Here is a 27456-nt window from a genome sequence, read left to right on the forward strand (position 1 = left end):
GTGACGAGGCTTCCCTCCTTGGACTTCAAGCGACAGGAAGATGCTTTCTTGTCAGAGACTGTCTTCCAATGATTGGGCATAATTTTTCTCTCCAAATATTTTTTATTTGTTGTTGGTTGATTCCACACTTGCAGAACTCATCGATACTGAGGGCTGAGTATAAATACAATGAAAAATGGTTACATTTACAATCCTAGTTGGAAGGCTTAATACACCTTTTCAGTAAGCCATAGATTAGCAAGTATGGAGAGGATTTGAATTATGCAATTAGCGAACCTTCCTCTCTTTAACATAAACAACTTTTTAAGATTCTTTTCAGGAGCTGGCGATGTGGCGCAGCAGGTTAACGCCCTGGTCTGAAGCATCGGCATCCCATACGGGCGCTGCTTCAAGTCCCGGCTGCTCCACTTCAGATCCAGCTCTCTGCTATGGCCTGGGATAGCAGTGGAAGATGGTCCAAGTCCTTGGGCCCCTGCACACATGTGGAGGACCTAGACGAAGCTCCTGGTTCCTGGCTTCGGATTGGCGCAACTCTGGCCATTGTGGCCAGTTGGGGAGTGAACCATCGGATGGAAGACCTCTCTCTCTCTCTGCCTTTCCCCTCTCTGTGTAACTCTGATTTTCAAATAAATAACTAAATCTAAAAAAAAAAATTCTTTTCAAAGACACTTAGTTTAAAATATTTGCCTACATACTGGAACATGCTCATTCATGGGTTAAACCCCGCCAATTTCTTTCTTTCTTTCTTTTTTTTTTTTTTTTACAGGCAGAGTGGATAGTGAGAGAGAGAGACAGAGAGAAAGGTCTTCCTTTTTGCCATTGGTTCACCCTCCAATGGCCGCTGCGGCCGGCGCACCGCGCTGATCCGAAGCCAGGAGCCAGGTGCTTCTCCTGGTCTCCCATGCGGGTGCAGGGCCCAAGGACTTGGGCCATCCTCCACTGCACTCCCTGGCCACAGCAGAGAGCTGGCCTGGAAGAGGGGCAACCGGGATAGAATCCAGTGCCCCGACCGGGACTAGAACCCGGTGTGCCGGTGCCGCAAGGCGGAGGATTAGCCTGTTAAGCCACGGCACCGGCCAAACCCCACCATTTCTAAAGCAAAGTAGAAATTATAATCATACAGATATATTTATTATTCACAATTTATTCAGCAAGTATTTTTGAGTACATACTATGTTCTAGACTCTCTTTTAGGTACTGAAAATGTGGTGGCAGAGGCCGGTGCTGTGGCGTAGTAGGTTAAGCATTGGCCTGCAATGCCAACATCCCATATGGGTGCCGGTTCTAGTCCTGGCTGCTCCACTTCCGATCCAGCTCTCTGCTGTGGCCAGGGAAAGCAGTAGAAGATGGCCCAAGTCCTTGGGCCCCTGCACCTATGGGGGAGACCTGGAGGAGGCTCCTGGCTCCTGGCTTTGTATCTGCCCAGCTTCGGCTGTTGTGGCCATTTGGGGAGTGAACCAGCAGATGAACAACCCCCCCCCCCCCGTGTGTGTGTGTCTCAAGTAAATAAATACATCTTTTAAAAAATGTGGTAGCAACCAGGAGACAGTGTCCCTGTTCCCAAGGAGCTTCCATCCTAGAGAAAGGAATCAAATGAACACAAATAAACGAGTGATAAATCCTATAAGGAGAATCAAACTGGATGATGCCATAGAGATGGGAAGGAGATTTTAAATTGTATTATTAAGAAAGACCTTAAAGAGACGGTGTCAGGATATGATGAAATAAAATTAGACATTAATACAAAAACCCATCCAATTCAAAATGACACTTATGTTAAAGAGGAAATAAAAATCATCACTTCAAATTGTGTAGATGAGAATGAAAATGAGAACACTAGATATAAAATCTGGGCCAGCGCTGTGGTGCAGCGGGTTAACGCCCTGGCCTGAAGCGCCGACATCCCATATGGGCACCAGTTCAAGTCCCGGCTGCTCTACTTCCCATCCAGCTCTCTGCTATGGCCTGGGAAAGCAGTAGAAGATGGCCCAAGTCCTTGGGCCCCTGCACCTGCTTGGGAGACCTGGAAGAAGCTTCTGGCTCCTGGCTTCGGATTGGCACAACTCCAGCTGTTGCAGCCAATTGAAGAGTGAACCAGCAGATGGAAAACCTCTCTCTCTCTCTCTGCCTCTCCTCTCTCTGTGTAACTCTGACTTTCAAATAAATAAATCTTAAAAAAAATTATAAAATCTGTGGGATGAAGTTAGAGCTATCAACAGGGTCATTTATACACTCATATATGTATTTGAAAAAAAGAAAGATTTAAGAGAGACTAAGCACTCAATCCAAACCTTAAAACTGGTTCACTTCTCCAAATGGCTGCAATGGCCGGAGCTGAGCCGATCCAAAGCTAGGAGCCAGGAGCCTCTTCTGGATCTCTCAGGCAGGTGCAGGGGCCCAGGGACTTGGGCCATCTTCTACTGCTTTCCCAGGCCATAGCAGAGAGCTGAATCGGAAGTGGAGCAGCTGAGACTCGACCAGTGTCCAGACAGCAGCTTAATCTGCTGCGCCACAGCGCCGGTCCCTACTTTTTTTTCTAAAGATTTATTTACTTGAAAGGCAGAGTTGCAGACAGGGGTAGGGGAATGGGTGGCAGGGATTGAGAGAGAGAAAGAGAGGGAGCGTGAGAGAGAGGTCTTTCATTTGCTGGTTCACTCTCCAAATGCCTGCAATGGCCAGAGCTGCACTGATCCAAAGCCAGGAGCCAGAAGCTTCCTCGGGGTCTCTCATGTGGGTGCAAGGGCCCAAGGACTTGGAACATCTTCTACTGCTTTCCCAGGCCAACAGCAAGGATGCTGGATCAGAAGTGGAGCAGCCCGGACTCGAACCAGTACCCATATGGGATGCCAGCGCTGCAGGCTGATGCTTAACCTACTAGGCCACAGTGCTGGCCTTGGATCACATGTACTTGAGTCATCTCGTGCTGTCTCTCAGAATGTACATTAGCAGGAAGCTCGAATTGGAAGTGGAGGTGGAAATTGAACCCAGGCCCTCCAGTGTGGGAAGCAGGCATCCCAATTGGCATCTTAACCATTGTACCAAGTGCTTGCCCCCTCCATGAATTTTTTGATGCCCTCTTTTACAAGTTACACTTTTATATCAATTTGACATTTCAAATTAAATGGGTAATAGGAAAATATCAGTAATCAAATTGGCTTAATGAGGGTATAAAATCTAAATAGGATAATAGCAAAGAATGCCAAAACGTCTGTCAAAGATATATTACTTGAAAAGCAAACAAACGGGTGGAAGTTGTGGGGCAGAAGTTTAAACTGCTTGGGACACCCACATTCCATATAACAGTCCTTGACTATATTCCTGCTCAACTAGGGCCGTTTTACTTTTTATTTGTTCAGCTCTTTATGTACTAGAGCAGCAAATCTTTGACTATAATATAAATTAAAAATACGTCATCACAAAAATAACAAATATTAAGTTAAAAGTTCATTTATCTGTAAAAAAAATTTTAGCCAACTAAGCTTCAGATTACACCTAACAAGATCAAGTGCTGTCGTGATCATTATTGAAGTACAAAATAAAGCATGTGTATCAAAATTTGAAATGTGAATAAATCCATTCTACCTAAAAAAAAATGCCAAACAAAAGGAAAGAAAATGGCGATTACCATGCTCAGACTAATTGGGACCTTCTCCCATCCTTCAAAGAGTGGGAAATTCTCTTGCTATATAAACTATTTCCAGAACGTAGAAAACTTACCAATTTATTTTTACAAGTCTAGTATAATTTTAACACCCAAACTGGAAAAAGATGTTGCACAAAGAAAGAAATCTATGAACTGATGTCATCAACACACACCTGTCAGATATGTGAAATCAAATATTAGCAAATTGAAATCATTACCATGTGTGATTTATCCCAAGAATTCAAGTGTGGATCACTGTTTGAACATTTTCTTGTAATCCACATTAAAATCATATTAACATTATGAGAATCTCAGTAGGGACTATAAAATGTTTTGTTGAAATTAAACATCCATTCCTGAAAACAACTCTTAGAATTCTAGGTATAGAGAAAATTTTCTTAATTTGGCAAAGAGTTTGTTCAGGAGATATAAAGAAATGCTGTATTTAATGATGAACCATTAAAAAGCATTCCCAGGAGCAGGGACTCCTGCATCCCAGGTTGGAGTGTCTGGATTTGAGTCCCATCTCTACTTCCAATCCAGCTTCCTGGGAGGCAGCAGAGGATGGCTCAAGTAGTTGGCTCCCTGCCACCCACGTGGGATACCAGGATGGTGTTTTTGGCTCCTGGTTTCTGCCTAGCCCAGCCCTGGGTGTGGCAGGTATTTGGAGGGAGTGAACCAGAGGATGGAAGTTCTGTCTCCACTTGTGTCTCTTTCTGTTGTTTTGCCTTTCAAATGGATAGAAATAAGCAAGTGAACATTCAAAAAAAAAATCACTCCCATTATAATCAGGAGCTACATTGGCTATCAATGCCCATTATCACCTGTACTATTCAATATTATTCTGAAGTTCTTGTTCCATGCAATAAGACAAAGAGGAAAAGTAAAAACAGCATGAAATGTTAGAAAGATAAAACATTAAACTATCACTTACAGACAATAGGACAATTTGCTATTTCTCTCGAAAATTGAAAAAAAATCAGCTGACAGATTTTAGAACTAATGCTAAAGGTTCCTTAGAGGAACAGCCTGATGGCAGATCATTCTGAAAGTGTAGCTTGACCTTGCACCGGTAATGAACGAGGAGGAAATGGATTCGAAGCAGCTTTGTGTTAGAACAGAGGGAAGACTCTCTCCTAATACTTAACGAAGTGCAGGGGGAAAAAGTAAAAGTACTCAGCAGGAGTGGAGTAGAGATCATGATCCGCAACCAAGCACAGAAAGGGATGCAGTCCCATGAGGTAAACATCACAAACTCACAGTTGCGTAAGGAGCCCAGAAGATTCCAGGGCTGAGCATTGTGGCACAGTGTGGCTGGATCTTAACCTAGTCCCCACCTCTCTGAAGCCCTATATAAGATACAGTACACAAAAGATGAAGAATCTAAGAAGAAAGCGTGCTCTGAAGGACAGAAGGAAATTTCCAACAGGTACTTTAAGCTATAGGACGACTCAGTAAGAATATGGATTCAATAAAACAAGAGTTCAAAGAGAAGAAGAATAGCAGAATTAGATAAGAAGAAAGATTGCAAACTAAGGAATTCATTACGGCCAAACAACATCCTTGTAGAGGTAATAAATTACAGGGGTTCACGTTGCGGTGAAGCAGTTAAACTGCCGCCTGTGACTCTGGCATCACATATGAGTGCCGGTTTGAGTCCTGGCTGCTCTGCTTCCAATCCAGCTCCCTGTTAATGTGTCTGGGAAGGCAGCAGATGATGGCCCAAGTACTTGGGTCCCTGCCACCCATGTGGGACACCAGGATGGAGTTCCTGGCTCCTGGCTTTGGCCTAGTCCACCCTCTGCTGTTGCAGCCATTAGAAGAATGAACCAGTTGGATGGACGATCTCTCTTTCTCTCTGTCTCTAAAAAAATAAATAAACCTATCTTTAGAAAAAGAAGAATTAAATTACAAATGGCATGAAATAGAAAAAGGTGGCTAAAAATTAGATTATGAGTGGAGGAAGGGTTTGAGATAATCACACTGACTGTAGGTGAAAAAGAAGAAATTAAGGGAACTAATGATACACACCTACATATATAGTCATTCCTCAGCACCTGTGAGAGACTGGGTCTAGGATACCAAAATCCTCCGATGCTCAAGTCACTGATATAAAATGGTGTAGTATTGGCATAGAACCTGGGCACATCCTCCTGTATAGTTTAAATTACCTCTCGATTACTTATAATACCTATACAATGTAAATGCTATGTAAATAGTTATTATACTGTATTGTTTAGGTAACAGGACAAGAACAAAACATCTGTACGTGTTAGGTACAGAAATAAAATTTTTCCTAAGTATTTCTTTTTTTTTTTTTTGACAGGCAGAGTGGACAGTGAGAGAGAGAGAGAGAGAAAGGTCTTCTTTTTTGCCATTGGTTCACCCTCCAATGGCCGCCGCTGCCAGCGCGCTGTGGCCGGCACATCGCCGCTGATCTGAAGCCAGGAGCCAGGTGCTTCTCCTGGTCTCCCATGCGGGTGCAGGGCCCAAGGACTTGGACCATCCTCCACTGCCTTCCTGGGCCATAGCAGAGAGCTGGCCTGGAAGAGGGGCAACCGGGACAGAATCCGGCGCCCCGACCAGGACTAGAACCCAGTGTGCCAGCGCCGCAGGCGGAGGATTAACCTATTGAGCTGCGGCGCTGGCCCTAAGTATTTCTGATCTGCCGTTGGTTGAATCCAAGGATGCAGAACCTACAGACACACAAGACCAACTGTAGGAGTCTGTACCTTCTTAAGAAAGAATGAAGTGCTCAGATCTAAAGAACACATCATGTTCTAGGAGGTTTGATTGAAGGTTTGATTGTCATGTCACAGTGCTACAATATGAGTGATATTTTATCTTTCTTGGTACTTCATTGTACTGCACTGCTTCTTTGTAATAAGCATGCATAATTTTTTATAAAAACAGTGAAACTATTTTCCTAAAAGGTGAAAGAGCAATATTGTGTTTAAAAAGCCACTATTCACAATATTAACAAAGACTGAAATACCTGGGAATACAGCTAATAAGAAATGTGTAAAGTCTACTTGAAGAAAATGATACATTTTTCTTGAAGAGCACAACACAGTACATGAATACATTTTCAAAAATAATACATAACCCTGGATGAAAATTACCTGTTGCTAAGATATTAATTATCCCCCAAGTTAATCTATAAATTCAATTCAATCCTAATAAAAAAGTCCAACAGGATTTTTAAAAAATGAAACTTGGAACTTCACTTAAAATGCCCAAGCATATCCCCCCAAACAGTTTTTAAAAGCAGAGCAATGTGGCATTCTGAGAGAAATCAGGCTGGGTAAGTGACTTGCAGGCTGCTCTTACCTTTCCCGAACTGTGAGCATCTGCACTGTGATTGGACTGTTGCCAGGGCTCATTAGCATAATGTGCTGTGAACTGGAATAGAGAACAGTGTCTGCTCAGAGAATGACCAGAGCCTGCTGGGACCTGAACCAGAGAAGAGATTTTTATGACACAATATTGGCTTCAAGAGATCAGAAGAGTGGTACAGAGAGGGAGAGACAGAGAGAAAGAAATCTCCCATCTATTTATCCACTCTGCAAATGGCCACAAGAGCCAGGGCTCATCCAAGTAGAAGCCAGGAACCCGGAACTCCATGTAGGCCTCTCACATGAGTGGCAAGGGACCCAAGCACTTGAGTCATCATCTTCTACTTTCCCAGACACATTGGCAGGGTGTTGGATCAGAAGTGGTGCAGCGAGGACTTGAGCTGGCACCTGGCTACCAGCATCACAGGTGGCAGCTTAATATACTGCGCCACAGTGCCAAGATTTAAAAAAAAATCTATTCCAGTTAGTTACAACAAAATTGGGGCTATCAGAGATACTGTTGTTTCTGTTCAGAGAGCCCCAGAAAGCAGTCTGCTACTCCAAGCTGCTTGAATGAACGGATCCAACTATATTGACAACCTTTGCCTTTGTGAGCAAAAATTCTCAAGCACACCTGAGGGAGTCCAATGGAACCTCATGACTTTGAAGACAAAGAGATTTTGAGCTGAGATATTAACGATATTCAACTGCTGCCCAATGTGCAAAAGACTGACTTGTTCCAGGAGCTGCCCGGTTCCTGCGTGGAGCTCCAAGGACAAAAGTGCACAGTGGCACCTAAGCAGCTGGGCCACACACAATACCAACAACCACAACTCCTGTATCCTTAAGAAATCCTGCCTGGGCGTGGCGCTGTGTGGCCACAACTGCTCTACAGAGGAGTGGCGCAAGATCTACCTGAGTCCTGCCACTGTGCCAAAGCCAGGCAGAAATAGTAGCGGAAGCGCTGTCCCAACTGTGATGGGCCTCTCAAACTCATTCCTTGCCCAGGCCGTGGGGGCTTCCCGGTCATCAGTTTCTGGAGGCAAGATGGCTGCTTCGTCATTTTCCAGTCAAAGGGACAACATGATCATCCATAACCAGAAACCAAGATAGAAGCTGAAGCAAGAAGAACAATGAAGAAAATGTGCACGGAGTCTTCTTCTATGTCGTTAAAGCTGAAGGGGGGGGGGTGGCAGGTGGCGCTGTGGCATAGTGGGTAAAGCCGCCACCTCCAGTGCCGGCATCCCATATGGGTGCCAGTTTGAGTCCTGGCTGCTCCGCTTCCAACCCAGCTCTCTACTGTGGCCCGGGAAAGCAGTAGAAGATGGCCCAAGTCCTTGGGCCGCTGCACCCGCGTGGGAGACCTGGAAGAAGTTCCTGGCCTTGGATCAGCCCAGCTCTGGCTGTTGTAGCCATCTGGGGAGTGAAACAGTGGATGGAAGACCTCTCTGTCTCTCCATCTGCCTCCCTATAACTCTGCCTTTCGAATAAACAAATGAATCTTAGAAGAAAAAAAAAAAGCTGAAGAGGAGCCAAGACAAGGCCTCTTCCAGAGTCCAGGGAGGTTTGCCTTTAACTTGGTCTTTCCGGGAGGGTATCCAGTTGCCTGGTAGTTACAGTGGACATTTAACACTCCCAGCACACCTCCCTGTAACTTCTCCAAAAGTTACAGTCCCGGAGGAAACCGCCAATTTGCAGTCCTAGCTTCCATGCTGGACCCCACCAAGCTCTATGAAAAATGCAGATTTTCCAGCTTGTGAAGAGCCCTGGCAGCTCTGCCAAGAGTTGGATCACTGGAAATGGACCTGCCCTGGAGTTGAAGGACTTCAGGTCAGAGCCACAGATTTTATTGGCTCTAAGCTGAAAAGCCCTTCACTCAGCCCAGCTTCCAAAGTTACCACCGCAGTTGAGGAAATGGCCAAGTAGGGTCAGCAACATTACAGGCAGAGCTGTAAATTTCCTGTTAGAGATGCCACCTGCCTTCACCTGGCCAGTTCTCCTCCCAGGCCAGGTAGGTAATGGAAGTCAACAGGGTGCCTTTCCAAGGAGGTTCATACCTCCCTTAGGATGTACCCTATGTGAAGAGACAGACAGGTCTGGGCCTCTTAACTTACAAGACCTAAAGCCCACCAGATTATTATCAAGCCCCTTCTATCAGGTTCTATTTGCCTCTCAATCAGAAAACTTAATTGTAGCTTAGACAGCACCTTTCTTAGCTCCTCTAATAATGACTCTGTCCTTTGTTCTACACCCTGTCTAGCCCACTTGGGTCTCATTCCTTTGTAATCATAGCCTCTACTTTAACATCAATGACTCTACTCCCAACCTGTGTGTATTGATGGTCCTTTCCACCACATAATGTTGTATGATTATTCATAATTTCTCTACAGACAAACCCCACTACCTGCAAAAGTTGAGTGGCCTTTCTCCCAGTCTTGGCTGAGATCAGTTTTAAACCACATACATCCATCAAACAATCCTCACAAGGGTCCAGGGACCCCCCATTTCCTCTCCTCTATGAAATCCTTTCATTACCTGGCTAATGCCACTCTTAGGATCATTGGTTGCTATTCTCACCCTGACTTGTATACTACAGTGTCTGTTTAAGTGTTTACAGCAGGTGATAATGGAATGAACCGAGGCCTTCAGCAACCAGGCTGTCAACCAGATGCTTCTCCATCTACACATGCCTGTCCCTGCGGAGCCCCAAGATACCCCCAGCGGGCCCCTGTAGACAACGTCCCCAGTCAGCAGGAAGTAGCCAGAGAGACTCATCGTCGCCCCCTTTCCTATCATCAAAAGGTCGGGATGGTAGCTTTGGGATCCACGAGGAGGGAAGGCCTACACTTCCAGGGAAGAAAGTCCTTGTCAAGGTCCCTGCGGGTGCCTAAAGGTCAACCAATAAGGATCAGACCCGCCTCAACCTTTAACCCCCATGCCCTGAATCTATAAAAGGAGCTCTCCCAATCTCTGACGCATGACTTCCCGGCCCCCGCTCTGTTGTTCTGTTGGGACCGGGGAACCTGGCCCGGGAGCGGAACCCCAATAAAAGCCTGTGAATGAAAAAAAAAAAAAAAGAAAATGCAGATTTTCTACCCGTAGGATGTACAATAGTGGAGACCTGCTTCGGCCTTCTGCCTCTGGAGTCTACCCAGATTATGGTGCTCTGCAAAGATGGAGCAGGAATGCTGCTTTGGGGAAGAAGCCCTCTTAATGACAATTATTGTCCCAATGACCCTTTTCCTCTGACCAGCTGGCCTTGTGACTTCTTTCCTTCTCAGAATGCTTCTGAACCCATTTCCCAGCAGATTCCATTGGAACCATTTGCAGCCAACTCTGGCTGCTACCTGTTATGGCCAAATCCAGGAGATCTTTATGAAGAGAAAGCGCCTATGAATTTTAACAGCTATGTCCCTTCCTTCATGTACCATTCACCCTGTCCTCATTAGCAATATTCACTGGCAGTTAAGGGCAACAACTAGGATTTTTTCTAAAAAAAAGATTTATTTATTTATTTGAAAGAGTTACAGAGAAGCAGAGGCAGAGAGAGAGAGAGAGGCCTTTCATCCACTGTTTCACTCCCCAAATGTTTGCAACGTCCAGAGCTGTGCTGATCCAAAGCCAGGATCCAGGAACCTCTTCTGGGTCTCCCACGCGGGTGCAGGGGCCCAAGGACTTGGGCCATCTTCTACTGCTTTCTCAGGCCATGCAGAGAGCTGGATCAGAAGTGGAGCAGCCAGGACTCGAACCAGCACCCATATGGGATGCTGGCACTGCAGGCAGCGGCTTTACCCACTATGCAACAGTGCCACCCCCACAAATAATTTTTTTGACTCCTCCTTCTCTACCGTGGTACCTCCTTCCTTAGTAAGCATTGGAAACTTCTCCAATCAGGTTGAAATTCCCTTTGTTAAACACACACACACACAGGTGCTTGGGGACTCTCAGCACCTCGGTTATCCCTTGAGTTTTCGTTGTCACAGATGCATCTCAATCAGAACAGAGATGTGAAAATCCCACCTACCTAGGATCTTACCTGTGCCTTCTTAGGCACTGATTAGGAAGGAACAGAAGCTGAGTGGAAGAGCTGAAGATTCTGCTGCTGAGATATTCCATACTTTGTCTAGTCCTGGGATTAGCGTATAAAAGAAGTGTTTTCCTACTTGATTTCGAACACTCGTTAAACAGGAGCATGACCTAATCCCATTTCATAAAGATAAAGAGCAGCAAAATAAGTGGTCGCATGAAGACAAATTCCACTGGCCTCCTCTGTCTCTTCTTTCCTTCTCCTTGGTCAGTAGCTTCTTCCACAAGGGCTTGGATTCCGTCCTCTTTATCTTTAATCTTCGTGGCTCCAAACTCAGTGCCAGGTTCATAATATGGGCAGCAACGTGTGTTTAGAGAAGTCTTTGTGTAATCAACATGGTCATTGTAGGGCGGCAGTATTTCAAAGCCAGTTCCTCTTTTCTGCTGAAGGTGAGTCTAGGCATGAAATCTGGAAAGAACCATACAATAATAATATATGTTTTTTCAAAATTAGGGCAGTGAAGAATGAGTCCTTCCAGATAACAAAAGCTGCTATAAAGCTACACAAATTAAAAATGTGATATTGAAAAGTCAATCCATGAAACATACCCGAGTATAAACGAGAATTTAACATAAGTCAGCTTTTTATATTAATTGGGGGATAATGGACTGCTATATAAGTGACACTGATATTTGGCTATATATATGTGTGTGTATGTGTGCATTGTCACCAGATACATAAGGGAATTTCAAAAATTTCGTGGAAAACAGAATTTAAAAATAAATTTATTGGGGCTGGTGTTGTGGTGCAGAGGGTTAAGCCACTACTATCAACAGCAGCATCCCATATTGAAGCACTCGTTTGTATGCTGACTGCTCTGCTTCCAAACCAGCTCACTGCTAATCCACCTGGGAAAGCAGCAGAATATGGCTCAAGTACTTGGCTCTCTACCACCCATGTGTGGGAGACCCAGATGGAGTCCCAGGCTCCTGACTTTGGCCTGGCCCACCCCGGCTGTTATGGCTATTTGGGGGAGTGAACCAGTAGATGGAAGATCTGTTTTTCTCTCTCTGGCACTCTGTCTTTCAAGTAATTGAAAGAAATGTTTTTTCTTTTCTTTTTTTTTAAATACCAAATCACAAAATTCTTAGTTTTTTTTTTTTTTTATAAAATTCTCTTAATAAAAATAAGCTTATTTTTGTGGGCCGGCGCCGTGGCTCACTTGGCTAATCCTCCGCCTGCGGCGCCGGCATCCCATATGGGTGTCGGGTTCTAGTCCCGGTTGCTCCTCTTCCAGTCCAGCTCTCTGCTGTGGCCCGGGAAGGCAGTGGAGGATGGCCCAAGTGCTTGGGCCCTGCACCCACATGGGAGATCAGGAGGAAGCACCTGGCTCCTGGCTTCGGATCGGCGTAGCTCTGGCCGTGGAGGCCATTTGGAGAATGAACCAACAAAAGGAAGACCTTTCTCTCTGTCTCTCTCTCTCACTGGCTAACTATCTGTCAAATAAATTTTAAAAAAATAAGTTTATTTTGGCACAATAAAATTTTGAAAACCATGCATATGAGGCATCTTCAAAAATCCATGGAAAATACATATTATAAAGGAAATGCATGGATTTCAAAATTTTTTGTACCAAATAAACTTTTTAATTCTCCTTCCATGAACTTTTGGAACTATCTGTGTATATGTGTGTGTGTGTGTGATAACCCAGAAGTCACATAAGAAGTAGTTAATGGATTTTACCATATCAAAATATAAAAATTCTGAATCTCAAAAAAATACCATAAAATAAAGATGTTAGTGGCAGATTGGACAATACATATACTACCTATATAATAGAAAAATAATTGACATACAGAAAGTACAAATCAGTGAAAAAAAATACAATTGAGCAGAAAAATACTCAATGGATATGGACAACTAGTTCTCAGAGGAGAAATGCAAACAACCGATAAGCATTTGAAATGATGGTCAAGATAATATATATTTAGGAAAATGCATTTGAAAGGACAGTCAGATACTTTATTTGCCCCTTATTCTGGCACTAACTCCCAATACATTATGGGCATGACCAGGTGGGGAAATAAGTGCTGTCATGAGCTTTCTGGGGGTGTAAATTGGCCAAGCCTTGTGGGAGGGCAGTTTGGTGCCATATCCATTGACTGTAAAAAAATCTCACATCCTTCTTTTGGCAGTATCAAATGTATAAAGTCACATTTCCTTTAACTGAACAGTTTTGTTTATACTAGGATATCCTAGAAATTCTTCCTTCCACAGGTGTTCAAAGCTATGTGTACCAGGTTGTTCATTGCAGTCTTGTTTTTATTAGCCTCAGATCCAGAACAGTTGTATGTCATCAGTGAGGGAGGGATGTTTAAATACACAGTAGCATAACCAAACCATGGAATAGTTTGCAGTAGTTAAAAAGAAAGAAGTAGCATGTATAACTCTCTAAAATATAATCTTAAGTGGATAAAAATTGCAAAACACTATGTTAATTATGATTCCATTTATATATTTGAATAAGACATCTATGTGTATATAATGTGTAGAAAAGGATTTTACACACCAGCCTTATAAAAATGGGGAGAGCATTGTGATTTGGATGAGAACAGTGGAGCTGAAGTGGTGCTAGTGTTAGTGTTTTTTCTGGGTTTGAATCTTACACTAGAATTCGCATATAAGTATAGAATAAAAGCATCAAATAATGCAGTATCCCAATTGTCTTTCCATAAGGATAAATATCTAACTCTTCCTCTTTATCTGTAACACTGTATAAATCTTTTTTTTTTGACAGGCAGAGTTAGACAGAGAGAGAGAGAGAGAGAGAGAGAGAGAGAGAGAGAAAGGTCTTCCTTCTGTTGGTTCACCCCCCAAGTGGCTGCTACGGCCAGCGTGCTGTGCCGATCCGAAGCCAGGAGCCAGGTGCTTCCTCCTGGTCTCCCATGCGGGTGCAGGGCCCAAGGACCTGGACCATCCTCCAGTGCCTTCTCGGGCCATAGCAGAGAGCTGGACTGGAAGAGGGGCAACCGGGACAGAACCGGCACCCCAAACAGGACTAGAACCCGGGGTGCTGGCGCTGCAGGCGGAGGATTAGCCTAGTGAGCCGCGGCGCTGGCCAACACTGTATAAATCTAAGACAGTTTATTAACTCTCTCCCTTATTGATGACCACTTTGTGTAACTTCAGGTTTTTTTTTTTTTAACCTTTACAAGCACTGCAACAAATATCCTGAAAACTCTAAGTATATTCGTTGGTTAAATTCCAAGCAGGAGAATTTCTACGTCAAAGAATTGCCGTCCATGGAAAGATTATATCAGGATATCTGCCTCGAACAGAGTCCCCATTTCCCCATAAACCAGTCAATAATATCAAATTCCTAAATTTTGACAAACTCATGACTGAAACATAATGCGTAGTGGCTTTGACTTGCATTTCTTTGAAGTTGAGCATCTTTTCATATGTTTGGCCATCATTTTTATTCCTTTTCTGGGAACAAATCTATTCTTTGGCTCAGTTCTTCTTTTTTAAAAGGTTTATTTATTTATTTGAATGTCAAAGTTACACACAGAGAGAAGGAGAGGCAGACAAAGAGAGAGTGTGTGATCATCCATCTGCTGGTTCACTCCCCAAACGGCCACAACACCTGGAGCTGCGCCCATCTGAAGCCAGGAGACTCCTCCAGGTCTCCCACCCAGGCGCAGGGATCCAAGGACTTAGGCCATCTTCTGCTTTCCCAGGCCATAGCAGAGAGCTGGATCGGAAGTGGAGCAGCCAGGACACGAACTGGTGCCTATATGGGATGCTGGCACTGCAAGTGGTGTCTTTACCTGCCATGCCACAGCACTGGCCCTGGCACAGTTTTCTATTGTGTTGTTTATCATTTCATTAATGGTGAAATGATTACACGTTAGCCCAATGCTTTTTAAAAACTTTGAAAAAGCTCTATATTTTTGAGTCATCCATCTTTTCCTCTGATGGAGAAACTTTGCTTGTTGCTGGCAACTGAGTTGTGAAAAGTCATTAGTAAAGCAGGATGGCTCTAGGAGCTGCTGGCTCAGGCACTGAAGGGGCCTCCTCCACACAGCGGGGGGCTCCTCTCAGGGGCCCTCCAGCTGGGGTGTCACATTTCAGTGTTCTAAGAAGGAGGCTGCCTGGAGGGGCTATATTTAGAGTCTGACTTCCCCGCGGGGACAGGTGGATGTCTGGGGACTGACTTCAGCATACTTTGGCGCTGAGTGCTGGGCATTCTTCTGAGGGGCTTGGACAGCCAGCCGAGTGCAGTGCAGCTGTAACCAGAGGCACGGGATGAAAAGGTCCCTTTCTCCTGGCCACTGCTTGGGGTCCCGGCCCTCGTCCTCCCACTGGTGAAGAGAAAGTGACGCGGACGTCAGGGATGTTGCAGGAGGCGCAGTCACCCCCAGACCCTCAGCACCGTCTCCACGGAAGTGCTGAGCACTCCCCACCGCCTGGCTGACACAGGGCAGGGAGGGCAGACACTGGGGAGAGTGCCCCCCTCCGTGCCATCATGGAATGAACATTCCACCTGCTGAGCCTCCCTTTCAACCATACAACAGCAGTTGATGCTGTCATGGATGTGATGAGGTTCAGTTAACTACAGGCTGATGTAAAATCCAAATGTAGGTCCCTGGGTGGAAAACAGGTGTATCTGTAGTCCCTGGTTTCTAAGGCAGTGGGTTCATCAGGAGTTGGGTCTTCATTAAACATTCAGGAATGTTCTCTGAAGAAGCTCTCTGACACCTGACAGGAAACCCATATGTTCATCCAGAACTTCAAAAAGCTATAAATCCCCTGGGTCAAACGGTCAAGACGAGAAAACTGACTATATTTGCAAATACTCATTTATAGATCATGTTGGAAGCGTGCTGGTTTTGTTCAGGAACGTTTTGTATTTAAAATGTCAAGAATTACTAGTCTGGTTTGAAAGCTGGGAAGGAGTTTACAACAACTAGAAAACATGCTTTAAATGTGACCCAAAATGATGTAAACAAATGAATCTTCTGTTATTTCTACAATGTGAATGTTGTTGATGTTACATGCAAAGGGCTCTACTGTATTTCTCGATTACAAAAAACGTGTGATGCAAAAAAAAAAAAAAATCGAATCTATAGAAGAAAGTTAAAGCTCTTGTCGCCCTCTCTGTTTTCCTTCCTGACGCCCCCTTTGGAGCTATGCTCGGAGAGGACAGGTTGTAGAGTGACCGGGTAGGATGTGTTAAGCTTCAAGGCTAAGAAGGCAAGAAAGGATTCCTCAAAGAAAAAGCTGAAAAGGCCACAGTAAGGCCTGGGCGTGGGAGGGGGCTACAGACCTTCCCTAGTAACCAGAGCGAGGCACACTCCAACCGCAGGGCGGTGATGCCACTTGCGGGCCCTCAGATTGGAGAGGCCGGAGATGAGTGACAGGGCGGTGCGTGGCGCCGGGGCACAGAGCACCGACGGACGGAAGGGGCGGCCGTGGGCGCGGAGGGGGGGATCCTGTGGACCGCCCGCCGGCCGGCAGGGGGTGGGGAGGGGGCGAGCGCGGCGGTGACGCGCGGCCGTCACGTGACCCCGAGCTGCAGAGGGACGCAGCCTCGGGTGCAGTCGTCACTCGCGTCTGGCTACCAGCTCCCCGCTGCCCTGCGCTCGGCGGGCTGGCATCGGGCCCGGGCAGAGCGGAGCAGGTGAGGGCCCCGGCGGCCAGGGCGGCAGCGGCTCGCGGGCCCGGCGACGGGTGCGGGGTTCGGGGGGAGGTCTATGCTGGCTCAAGTTCGCCTCAGATTCTCCCATGCCCCCTGCCCCCGCCCACATCTGTGCTGGGGGAGCCATGGGCTTTGACAGGGCGGCTTGTGGGGAGAGTGTCTCCGGGAGGAAATACCGATTGAGATGCACATCCTCTGACCCCACATAGCCGCTCCCTTCCTGCTTGTTTCAGTGCAAGAGGCGCGCCACGGTGGCGTTTGCAGAGAAAATGGTGGGCCTGAGTGAGTGGACGGCGGGTTTGGCAGGGGTGGTGTGTTGAATGACAGGAGGGACGTTTGACAACCCGGGTCCTGAGTCCCAGAAGGCCAGCGAGTAGTGGGATGGGGTGGCCTGACGGCTGGCCGGTACTCAGCGCCTCTACTCTCTCTCCAGTCTGTTGGACAATAGTTCGGGGTGGCACTGCTTGTGGCTGAGGCGAGGGACGAAGGGGAGGAGAAAGCGGCACAGGATCCCTGGAGGTGAGTGGGAGCGCCGGCTGTGTGTGTGAACCCTCCAAGTCCTGTATGAATTCTCCCACAGGAACTTAGGCGCTCCCACTGCTGGATTGGGGTGGGGTGGGGGGTGGAGTGGCGTAGCTAGGAAACTTTCCCTAAACTGTGTTCACTTGCAAGGCTTAGGGCTTTTAAATTGTAGGCTGAAGATCAATAAAGACAGCAAACTTTCCTATAGATGCTTTTATTTGTACTTCACAATAATCCTGCTGAACTTTTGCGGAGGGAAGCCTTAGAACTCTGTATGGATGGTTTAAAAATAACTTGCCCTCTCTCTCACATTTTTCTTTTCCTGTCTCCCATTTCTGCCTTGCCTGGCTCAGTGCTGGGAAAGGCCTGGGTTCTGCCTGCCAGGAAATGGGTGTCTGAATCCAGACCGACATGTATGGGGACCCACGCCTTAGATTGTGGGGATGTCACAAGCACTCAACACTCACCTTCTCCTTTTCTCTCTCTGTTCCCAGGTCTTCCCATAGGCCTACAGCAGGGTTGTTTACTCCTGGAAGCAGTGGAAAAGAGGGGAGAGTGTCCTGGAACCATGGAGGCTGGTGTGAAGGTGGGCAGTGCCTGAGCATGACAAATGAGGGTGGGCATAGCAGGTGGATGAGACGGGAGGAGGTCTCATTGCAGGGCACACCTGCCTCTCACACTGCTGACTGTCCATAGTGCTGCCACACCCTCTATCCATTGTGGTGCGGGGAATTCGGAGAATACTGGGGTAAGTATGGGCCAGAGTGTGACTGACAGAAGACTTGAGAGGAGACACATTACTAAAGTGGTCCCAGGTTCTGGCAAGGCAGGCACTGGGGGTGCTTGTGTGTTCTACAAAGGACTTGGTCTCCATTATCGCCTCTTTGTTGTTTCATGTCCATAGAGCTGCCTGCACGTCTCCTGTAGTGCGTGAGATCATCGGAGGCAAAGAACCAAGGAGGACATTGCCCCTGATCAGTATAGACTGGTAAGAGGGTGGGGCCTGCCTGGGTAGACCTCCAAGGTGGTTTGACGGAGACCAGTCTGGATGCAGTAAGGGCCAGTGTTCAGTCTGTAGGATCCCTAACCTCTTCTTTTCTCAGTCACCTCTCTCCCCATGCCTACCACTTATCCCTCACTCTCATCTTCATTCTGGTCCAGGGAGAAGAGTGTGATAATGCCTGGGGGAGTCGGGTCAGCGGTGGGGAGACTAACTAGATGCTTGTCCCATCAAGAACAAAATCTACACTCCCACCTGTCCCTCCATCTGTCTGTCTGTCTGTCTCTAGGTCCACAGATCTCATGAGTTTATGTATCTACTTTAGAGTATATCACCAAGCAAGAGAAGGAAAGAGGAGGAATCATTGGATCATTAAAGGTTGGTATGAGGGTGGGGACCTATGGGAATGGTGGCCAGAGTAGGTCTAGGGCCAGTAAAAATCGACATCTGAGGCCTTCTCTCTCTCTCCCACTCATCACCAGCCCTCCCACCTTCCTTCCCACTGTTTATCTGGTGTATGGTAATGTGTATGGAAGCACCATGGGGGAAAATTGTTGAGCATTGGGGATGGTGGGGAAAGGATGAAATACAAAGGGTGGAAAGTTTGCTCATCATAGTCTTCTCCTACCAAGCACATAATAGCTACCCTTTGCCATCCCTCTGTGTATCTTTCTGTGTGATGCAATAGATTTAGAAGAGAAGTTTTAGTCCATTTCCTTCCTCCACTTCTAGGTCTACCTCCAGTGGCAGCTGTAGTGGCCTTTGAGTGGCTGAAGACCAGCACCCTCACAGGCCTACACCCAGACCTACCACCCTCTTTCCCCAGTCCGAGTGAGCCCCTCTGTACCTTGGTGTCTTCAGCAGGGGTGATTCCATGGGCCGCGTTCAGGAAGTGGGCTGGGTGACTGCAGGACTGGTGATCTGGGCTGGCACCTGCTACTACATTTACAAATTAACCAAGGGAAGAGCCCAGAGTGTCAGGAGACTTGCCAGAAATGGGTCTCGAGTCAAGATGGAGACTGTCGTTGGGGTACAGAACCAGACCTTGGCCGTGTGTGAAGCCATGGCTGGGACAGAGATTGAGACTAGACCGAAAGCCGAGAGCGGAGCAGAAACTGGAGCAGGAGGTGGATCTGGGACTGAAGTAGACACCAAGGCCACTGCTATACCAGGTCCCAAAGTCAACACTCAGGCCAAAGCAATGACTGGGGCAGAGGCAGAGACTCAGTGTGAGGCCGAAGTAGCGGCTGGAACACTGGTTCTCACAGAGGCAGAGACCCTGACCGAAGCCAAGGAGAAAGCCAGGGAAGTGGCCGTGAAAGAGGCAGTGACCCAAACGGATACTGAGGCTGGGAGAGCAGTCAGGAAAGAGGCAGTGACTCAGACCAAGGCTAAGGCTGTGGCACTGGCTGCCAGGGCAGAGGCCAAGAAAGAAACAATAATCCAGACCAAAGCTGAAATTCGTATGTTGGCTGACAAGGAGACAGAGACTCACAGAGTAATGATGACACAGAATGAGGCCTTGGCGGTGACCAGGGAATTGGCCAAGATGGGAGCCACGAACAAGACTGGAATTGTGGCTGAGACCAAGGCAACAGCCCTAGAAGAGACTGTGGGTGTGGCTAAGACTCAGTCTGAGGCCAGGTCTGGTGGCACAGCTGATGCTAGGGAAAAGTCCAATGGCATATCCAGGGAAGTGGCTGGAGTGGACATGCGGTCCTGTGCGCAGTCTCAGGCTGTGGCCGAGATCCAGGATGATGACACCCTTGGTGCTGGGGTTGAAGACAAGGGACATCTCAAAACCCTATCTAGGGGAGGGGCTGGGGCAGACGCTGGGGCTTGTGCTCAACCTCAGAGTGTTGCCAAGGCCCAGGCTGAGGTCTTGCCTGAGGCAAGGATTGATGCTGGGAGCAAGACCAGTGCGACATGGAAGGCAGGGGCAGGGGCAGAGATGAGAGCTTGTGTACAACCTCAGACTGGGTTCAAGAAACACGCTGAGCTGGGGATTGGCTCCAGGGTTGATGACAAGGGAAACAGCAGTGTTGAATCTAAGGCCATGCCTGCAGCTGACGTGAGGGCTACTGCTCAGCCTCAAGGTATAGCCAGTGCCCTGGCTGAGGCTGCGCCTGATGCCAAGGCTAAGAGTAGAAGTAACCCAAATGCCAGTGCTAAAGCAGGGGTCAGGAGCAACGTGAAGGCCAATTCCCACACTGAGGCCTTGCCTGATGCCAGGGAGAAGAATAGAGCTAATGCCAATGTCATGGATAAGGCCGGGGCTGCGCCAGTCATGGTATCTTGTACACAGCCGCAATCTGTGCCCAATGTCAGCACCATGTCTAAGGAAGGCACTCAGACTACGACTCCGAACCAGGGTGAAGCCTTACCCAGTACTAGAGGTAAGGGCAGTAGAGGAAAAGCCAAAACCAAAACCAGATGTAAGGCAGGGATTGAGACAGACGTGAAAAACTGTGCACAGCCTCAGGCTGGGATCCAGACCCAAGCTGAGGCCTTGCCTGACTCCAAGGTCGATGGTAGAGGGGATTCTCATGGCATTTCTAAAGCAGGGGCCAAGGCAGACCAGAGGGCGTGCAGTCAGTCTCAGGCTGTGGCCAGTTCCCAGGGTGAAGCATTGCTTGGTGCCAAGCATAGAGTCAGGGGCAACCCCAATGCTGTGCCTAAGGCAGGCACGGAGGAAGGTATAACAGGCTCTGCCCAGCCTCAGTCAGTGAGCAGTTCCCAGGGTGAGCCCTTGCCTGGTTCTAAGAATAAGGTCAAGGAAAATTCCAGTGTTACATCTAAGGCAGGGCCAGGGGCAGATGCCGCAGGTTCTGCCCAGCTGCAGGTTGTGGCTAATTCCCAGGGTGAGGCCTCACTTGGTGCCAGAAGTAAGGTCAAGGGCAATGTCAGTTTCAATGCTATGTCTAAGGTGGAGGTTGGGGCAAGTATAGTGGGCTCTTCCCAGCCACAGGCTATGGCCAGTTCCCAGAGTGAGGTCTTGCCTGGTGCCAGGAATAAGTTCAAAGGCAATCCCAACGCTGTGCCTAAGGCAGAGGCTGGGGTGGGTACCGTGGGTTCTGCCCAGCCCCAGGTTGTGCTTCATTCCCAAGGTGAGGCCTTGCCTGGTGCCAGGAGCAAGGTCAGGGGCAATTCCAGTGCTGTGTCTAACACAGGGGCTGGGCCAGATGCAGCGGGCTCTGCTCAGCCTCAGGCTGTGCCCAGTCCCCAGAATGAGGCTTTGCCTACTGTCAAGAATAAAGTCAGGAGCAATCGCAGTGCTGTACCTAAGGCAGGGGCTAGGCCAGATACCATGGGCTCCGCCCAGCCTCAGGCTACAGCTAATTCCCAGGCTAAGGCCTTACCTGGTGCCAAGAATAAGGTTAAAGACAATCCCAATTCTGTGTCCAAGGCAGAGGCTGGAAAAAGTACTACAAGCTCTGCTCAGCTTCAGGTTGCAGCCGGTTCTCAAGGTGAAGCCTTGGCTGGTGCCAGGAGTAAGGTCAAGAGCAACCCTATGTCCAAGCCAGAGGCTGGGGCAGGGACCACAGGCTTTTCCCAGTCCCAGGTCATGACCAATACCCAGAGTGAGGCCTTGCCTGGTGCCAGAAGTAAGGTCAGGGGCAATCCCAGTGCTGTGCCTAAGTCTGAGCCTGGGGCAGACACAATAGGCCCTGCCCAGCTCCATGGTGTGGTCAGTTCCAAGAGTGAGAACCTGCTTGGTGCCAGGAATAAGGTCAGGGGCAATCCCAATGCTGTGCCTAAGGCAGAGGCTGGGGCAGGTACAGCAGGTTCTGCCCAGACCCAGACTCTGGCTAATTCTCAGGGTGAGTCCTTGCTTGGTGCCAGGAATAAGATCAGGAGTCATTCCAATGCTGCACCTAAAGCAGGGGCCAGGGCAGGTACAAGGGGCTCTGCTCAGTTCCAGGCTATGGCCAGTTCCCAGGATGAGGCCATGCCTGGGGCAAGAGACAAGACTATGGCCAGTCCTGGGGCGGACGTCACAGCAGCTGATGAGCTTCATGCGAAACCCGAAGTGGAGGCCGTAGCTACTTCTGAGAGTGAGGGTGGGGCAGGCGCTCAGGCCTGCAGGAAGACTCAGCCTAGCGTTCACGACTACTATTGGAATGGCATTGGTGTTGAGGATTGGATTGCTGCTGAGCGGTGGATCAAGTTTAGGTTTCAGGCCATGGATGGAGACTGGGAGAATAGTGTGTCCTGGGCTGATGATGAGAATGAAGCCAGGATTGGGTCCTGGAGTGGGGCTGGTGATAAGGCCGGCATTATTAGGCCCTGGGCCGTGGCTTGTGATGAAGCTAGTGTTAAGTCCTGGGCTGGGGCTAGGGCTGAAAATGAAGTCAGTATTGGGTCCTGGGCGGGAGCTGGGGACCAGGCCAGTGGAGGGCTCTGGGTTGCAAGTCAGGCTAGTGAGGGGTCCTGGGCTGGGGTTGAGAACCAGGCCAGTGGGGGCACTTGGGTTGTCTCTGGGAACCAGGCCATTGCAGGGTCCTGGGCTGTGGGTCAGGCCAGTGAGGCGTCTTGGGCTGGGTGCCAGGCTACAGGGGTGTCCTGGGCTGGGGAAGTGGCCATTGGAGGATCCTGGACTGGGGTCGAGAACCAGGCCAGTGGAGGGACCTGGGCTGGGGCTAGCACTGGGAATATGGTTAGCGTTGGGTACTGGGCTGGGGCTGTGGACCAGTCTAGTGGAGGGTCCTGGGTTGGGACTGGGGATCAGTCTGTTGGAGGGTCCAAGCCCATGTTTGAGAATCAGGCCAGTGAAAAAGGGCCCTGGGCTGTGGTTGGTGGCCAGGCCAGTGGAGGGTCCAGGTTGGGGCCTGTAGACCAGACCAGTAGTGTGGTCTGGCCTGACACTGGGAACCAGGCTGGTGGAGGGGCCTGGGCTGAGACTAGTGAGCAGTCCGGTGCTGAGTCTAAGCCTGGATTTGAGAATCAGGCCAGTGAAGAAGGTTCTTGGTCTGGGGCTGGTGGCCAGGCTGCTGGAGGGTCTAAGTCGGGACCAGAGGATCAGTCCAGTGGAAAGTCCTGGGCAAACTCTGGGGACCAAATCAGTGGAGGGTTCTTGGCTGCGGCTGTAGACCAGGCCACTGGAGGGTCCCAGGCTGGGACTGAGGATTTGGCTGCTGGTGGGGCACAGCCTATGTTTGAGGATCAGGCCAATGGAGGAGGAGCCTGGCCTGATGCTAGAGACCAGACTGGTGTAGAATCTAGGCTTGGTCCCAACCCAGTGGACCAGCCCAGTGGAAATTCCTGGGCTGGCACTGGGGACCAGGCCAGTGGATGGTTCTGTGCTTACACTGGGAGTCAGACCAATGGAGGAGGGCCTTGGGGTGAGGCTGCTGGCCAGGATGCTGGAGGATCTAGGCTGGGGCCCACAAACCAGTCTAGTGGTGGGTCCTGGGCTGGTATTGGGGGTCAAGTCAGTGGAGGATCCTGGACTGCGAATCAGGCTGGTGGCTGTTCCAAATCTGAATTTGAGGATCAGGCCATTGCCGTAGGGTTCTGGGCTGGTACTGGGAATCAGGCTGGTGGAGGATCCAGGCCAGGGCCTGAGGATCAGTCCAGTGGAGGAGATCCCTGGGCTGGGGCTGGTGGCCAGGTCATTGGAGGGTCTAGGCCAGGGCCTGCAGATCAGTCTAATGGTGGATTCTGGATTGGTACTGGGGATCAGATCAGTGGGACATCTTGGGCCGGGGCTGGGGGCCAGGCCAATGGAGAATCCTGGGCTGGATCTAGGCCCGGGAATGAGACCAGTGGAGAGTCTAGGTTAGGAACTGAGGAGCAGGCCAGTGGAGGGTCCTGGGACAGATCTCAGGACCAGACGAGTGGAAGGTTCCTGGTCAGTGCTGAGGTGGAGGCCAATGAAGGATTCTGGTTTGGGCCCGGGAGTGAGGCTCTTATAGGAACTTGGTGCTGGACAGGAGAAGGGGCTATTATTGTGCCTAGATCTGATATTAAGGATGGGGCCAGTTCTGAATCTAGATCAGGCACTGGGGAAGAGGCCATCACCAGTTCTAGGTTTGACGCTGAGAATAAGGCCAGTCTTGGGTCCTGGATCAGCTCTGAGGGGGCAGCTTTTATCAGTTCCTGTGTGGAGGCTGAGGCCGGAGTTGAGCCTGCATCTGTGGCTGCAGCCGGAGTTGAGGCTGCGTCTGTGGCTGCAGCTGGGGCCGAGGCTGAGGCTGGGGCTGCACCCGGGCCTCTGGCTGCGTCTGTGGCTGTACCCGGGCCTGTGGCTGAGGCTGCGTCCCTAACTGTGGCTCCTGCTGTGACCGAAGCTGTGTCTGCAATTCCAGCTGAGGCTGCGGTTGGGGTTGGAGCTGAGGCTGCGGCTGCAGCTGTGGTTGCAGCTCCGGCTGTGGCCGCGGCTCCTGTCGTGGCTGTGGCTGTGGCTCCGGCTGTGGCTGAGGCTCCAGCTATAGCTGCAGGCCCAGTTGTGGCGGTGGCTCCAGTTGTTGCTGCAGCTCCGGTTGTGGCAATGGCTCCAGCTGTAGCTGTGGCTCCAGTTGTGGCTGCGGCTCCAACTATAGCTGCAGCTCCAGTTGTGGCTGTGGCTCCAGCTGTGGCCGTGGCTCCAGCTGTGGCTGCAGCTCCAGCTGTGGCCGTGGCTCCAGCTGTGGCTGTGGCTCCAGCTGTGGCTCCAGCTCCGGCTGTGGCTGTGGCTCCAGCTGTGGCTGTGGCTGCGGCTCCAGCTGTGTCTCCAGCTCCAGTTGTGGCTGCGACTCCAGCTGTGGCTCCAGCTGTGGCTGTGGCTCCGACTGTGGCTGCGGCTCCAGCTGTGGCTGTGGCTGCGGCTCCAGCTGTGGCTCCGGCTCCAGCTGTGGCTGCGGCTCCAGCTGTGGCTCCAGCTGTGGCTGTGGCTCCGGCTGTGGCTGCGACTCCAGCTGTGGCTGTGGCTCCGGCTGTGGCTGCGACTCCAGTTGTGGCTGCGGCTCTGTCTCCAGCTCCAGCTCCGGTTGTGGCTGTGGCTCCAGCTGTGGCTCCGGCTCGGACTATGGCTGCGGCTCCAGTTGCGGCTGCGGCACCAGCTATAGCTGTGGCTCCAGTTGTGCCTGCAGCTCCAGTTGGGGCTGCAGCTGAGGTTGGGACTGAGGCTGCGGCTGCAGCTGAGGTTGGGGCTGAAGCTGTGGCGGTGGCTGGGTTTGGGCCTGTTGTCTCAGAAGCATCTGGGCCTGGGGCTGGAGCTTCAGCTGGGGCTGGGGCTGAGGCTCAGGCTGGGGCTGCAGCTGGGGCTGGAGCTGTGGTTGGGGCTGCAGCTGGGGTTGGGGCTAGAGCTGAGGCTGGAGCTGTGGCTGGCGCTCTGTCTGGGGCTGCAGCTGGGGTTGGGGCTAGGGCTGAGGCTGGAGCTGTGGCTGGCGCTCTGTCTGGGGCTGCAGCTGGGGTTGGGGCTAGGGCTGAGGCTGGAGCTGTGGCTGGAGCAGAGGCCAGGATATGGTCTTGGTCTTGGGATAGAGATGTAACCACTAAAAGATCTAGCCTTGGGGCTGGGGAAGAGACTGGCACAGGGTCCTGGACTTGGGCTAGGCATTTAGATGAAGATGAGCTAAGTGGATCTTCCAGCCCTGATATTGAGGAGATCAGTTTAAGGTCTTTGTTTTGGGCTGAGAGTGAGAACAGTAATGAGTGCAGATCTAAGAGTGAGAAAGATGTCGATTTTGAGTCTGCAATTGAGGCTAAGGCCATCGTCGATGACAAGTTTGAAGTTGCTGACGGTGTTGATATAAGATCTTGGTTCTGTACTGGTGATGAAACTGGAAGTGAGGACAAATCCACATCTAAGGCTAAAGCCAAAAAGTCAGCTGAGTCAAGAGGCACGTATCCATCCATGGTCCCTGGGGCAGGAATGGGGTCATGGGATGGAGCTGTGATCTGGTCGGAAATGAAATTTTCACACCAATACGAGGCCAGCCTCCTAGCTGAAGATGAGTTCAGAAAGCAGAGCAAGCCTGGGGAGAAAATTCGGCCCTGGTCCTGCCGCTGTAAACGTGAAGCTAATATGGATCCACGAGACCTTGAAAAACTCATTTGCATGATTGAGATGACCGAAGACCCTTCCGTCCATGAAATAGCCAATAATGCTCTGTATAACAGTGCCGATTATCCATATTCCCACGAAGTTGTTCGTAATGTTGGTGGAATCTCAGTTATTGAAGGCTTGCTCAATAATCCATACCCCAGTGTTAGGCAGAAGGCTTTAAATGCATTGAATAATATCTCAGTGGCTGCTGAAAACCATAGGAAGGTTAAAACGTACTTAAACCAAGTATGTGAAGACACAGTCACCTATCCCTTGAACTCAAACGTGCAGCTGGCTGGACTAAGACTGATAAGGCACCTGACTATTACTAGTGAATATCAGCATATGGTTACAAATTATATTTCAGAATTTCTTCGTTTGTTAACTGTGGGAAGTGGAGAAACGAAAGACCATGTTTTGGGAATGCTTGTGAACTTCTCCAAAAATCCATCTATGACAAAGGACTTGCTCATTGCTAATGCACCAACAGCACTAATTAACATTTTTAGCAAGAAAGAGACAAAAGAGAATATCCTTAATGCTCTTTCATTATTTGAAAATATAAATTACCATTTTAAAAGAAGGTCAAAAGTGTTTACTCAAGACAAATTCAGTAAAAATTCCCTTTATTTCCTATTCCAACGACCCAAAGCATGTGCCAAGAAGCTTCGACTTTTAGCGGCAGAATGCAATGACCCCGAGGTGAAAGAAAGAGTTGAAATATTGATAAGTAAACTCTGATTGGCTTTGTGTGCTCAAATTTGAATGATATTTTGGTTTTACAGCCAGAAATGATGCACATTGTAAACTGCATTATAACTTCAAAACTGATGTTACCTATGATGGTCTATAGCCAGACCATTTTAATGAACACCAAATGAATTCAAACTTGTACTGAAAATACATGTGTTGATTTTTATCTTGTCTGGATTGAGATATTTTTAGTATGCTTCATGAGCAGAGCTGAACTGATTCTTTATAAATAAGGTAATCTTTGGTCCTTTGTGTGGACTTATGTTTATACATTTGAGATTTTATTTTTATGTCATCAATAAAGTTGTGTGTTTTAAGCAGCAGAAAACAGACACCGTCCTCGTCTTTGACTTTGTGTTCTGCTTGGAAAGGCCAGCTGTGTGCCAACGAGAAGACAGTAGTGGAGCTGGGAGCCTCCCATCATGGCAGATGCTCCCTATCAGTAC

The 27456-nt window shown here is 49.0% G+C and overlaps 2 protein-coding genes and 1 pseudogene across 4 annotated transcripts in view; all 3 read left to right on the plus strand.

The window, feature by feature from the left end:
- The first annotated feature begins 7625 nt into the window (after positions 1 to 7625).
- Positions 7626 to 10427, plus strand: LOC133752574 (chorion-specific transcription factor GCMa-like; annotated as a pseudogene).
- A 7703-nt stretch (positions 10428 to 18130) lies between these two features.
- The window catches only part of ARMCX1 (armadillo repeat containing X-linked 1), a 33485-nt gene continuing 24159 nt past the window's right edge, over positions 18131 to 27456 (plus strand). For all 3 annotated transcript variants that reach the window (XM_062182953.1, XM_062182959.1, XM_062182958.1), the window contains exon 1: positions 18131 to 18216. The gene's annotated coding sequence lies outside the window, so the exon portion shown is untranslated. The remainder of the gene's footprint in view (positions 18217 to 27456) is intronic.
- Positions 18132 to 27327, plus strand: ARMCX4 (armadillo repeat containing X-linked 4). Its single transcript, XM_062182963.1, has 3 exons — positions 18132 to 18216; positions 18961 to 24349; positions 25520 to 27327. The coding sequence occupies exons 2-3, from the start codon at positions 19103 to 19105 to the stop codon at positions 26996 to 26998; spliced, it is 6726 nt and encodes a 2241-aa protein (XP_062038947.1). The 5' UTR covers positions 18132 to 18216; positions 18961 to 19102; the 3' UTR covers positions 26999 to 27327.

Source organism: Lepus europaeus, chromosome X (genome assembly GCF_033115175.1).
Source record: "Lepus europaeus isolate LE1 chromosome X, mLepTim1.pri, whole genome shotgun sequence".
NCBI lineage: Eukaryota > Metazoa > Chordata > Mammalia > Lagomorpha > Leporidae > Lepus > Lepus europaeus.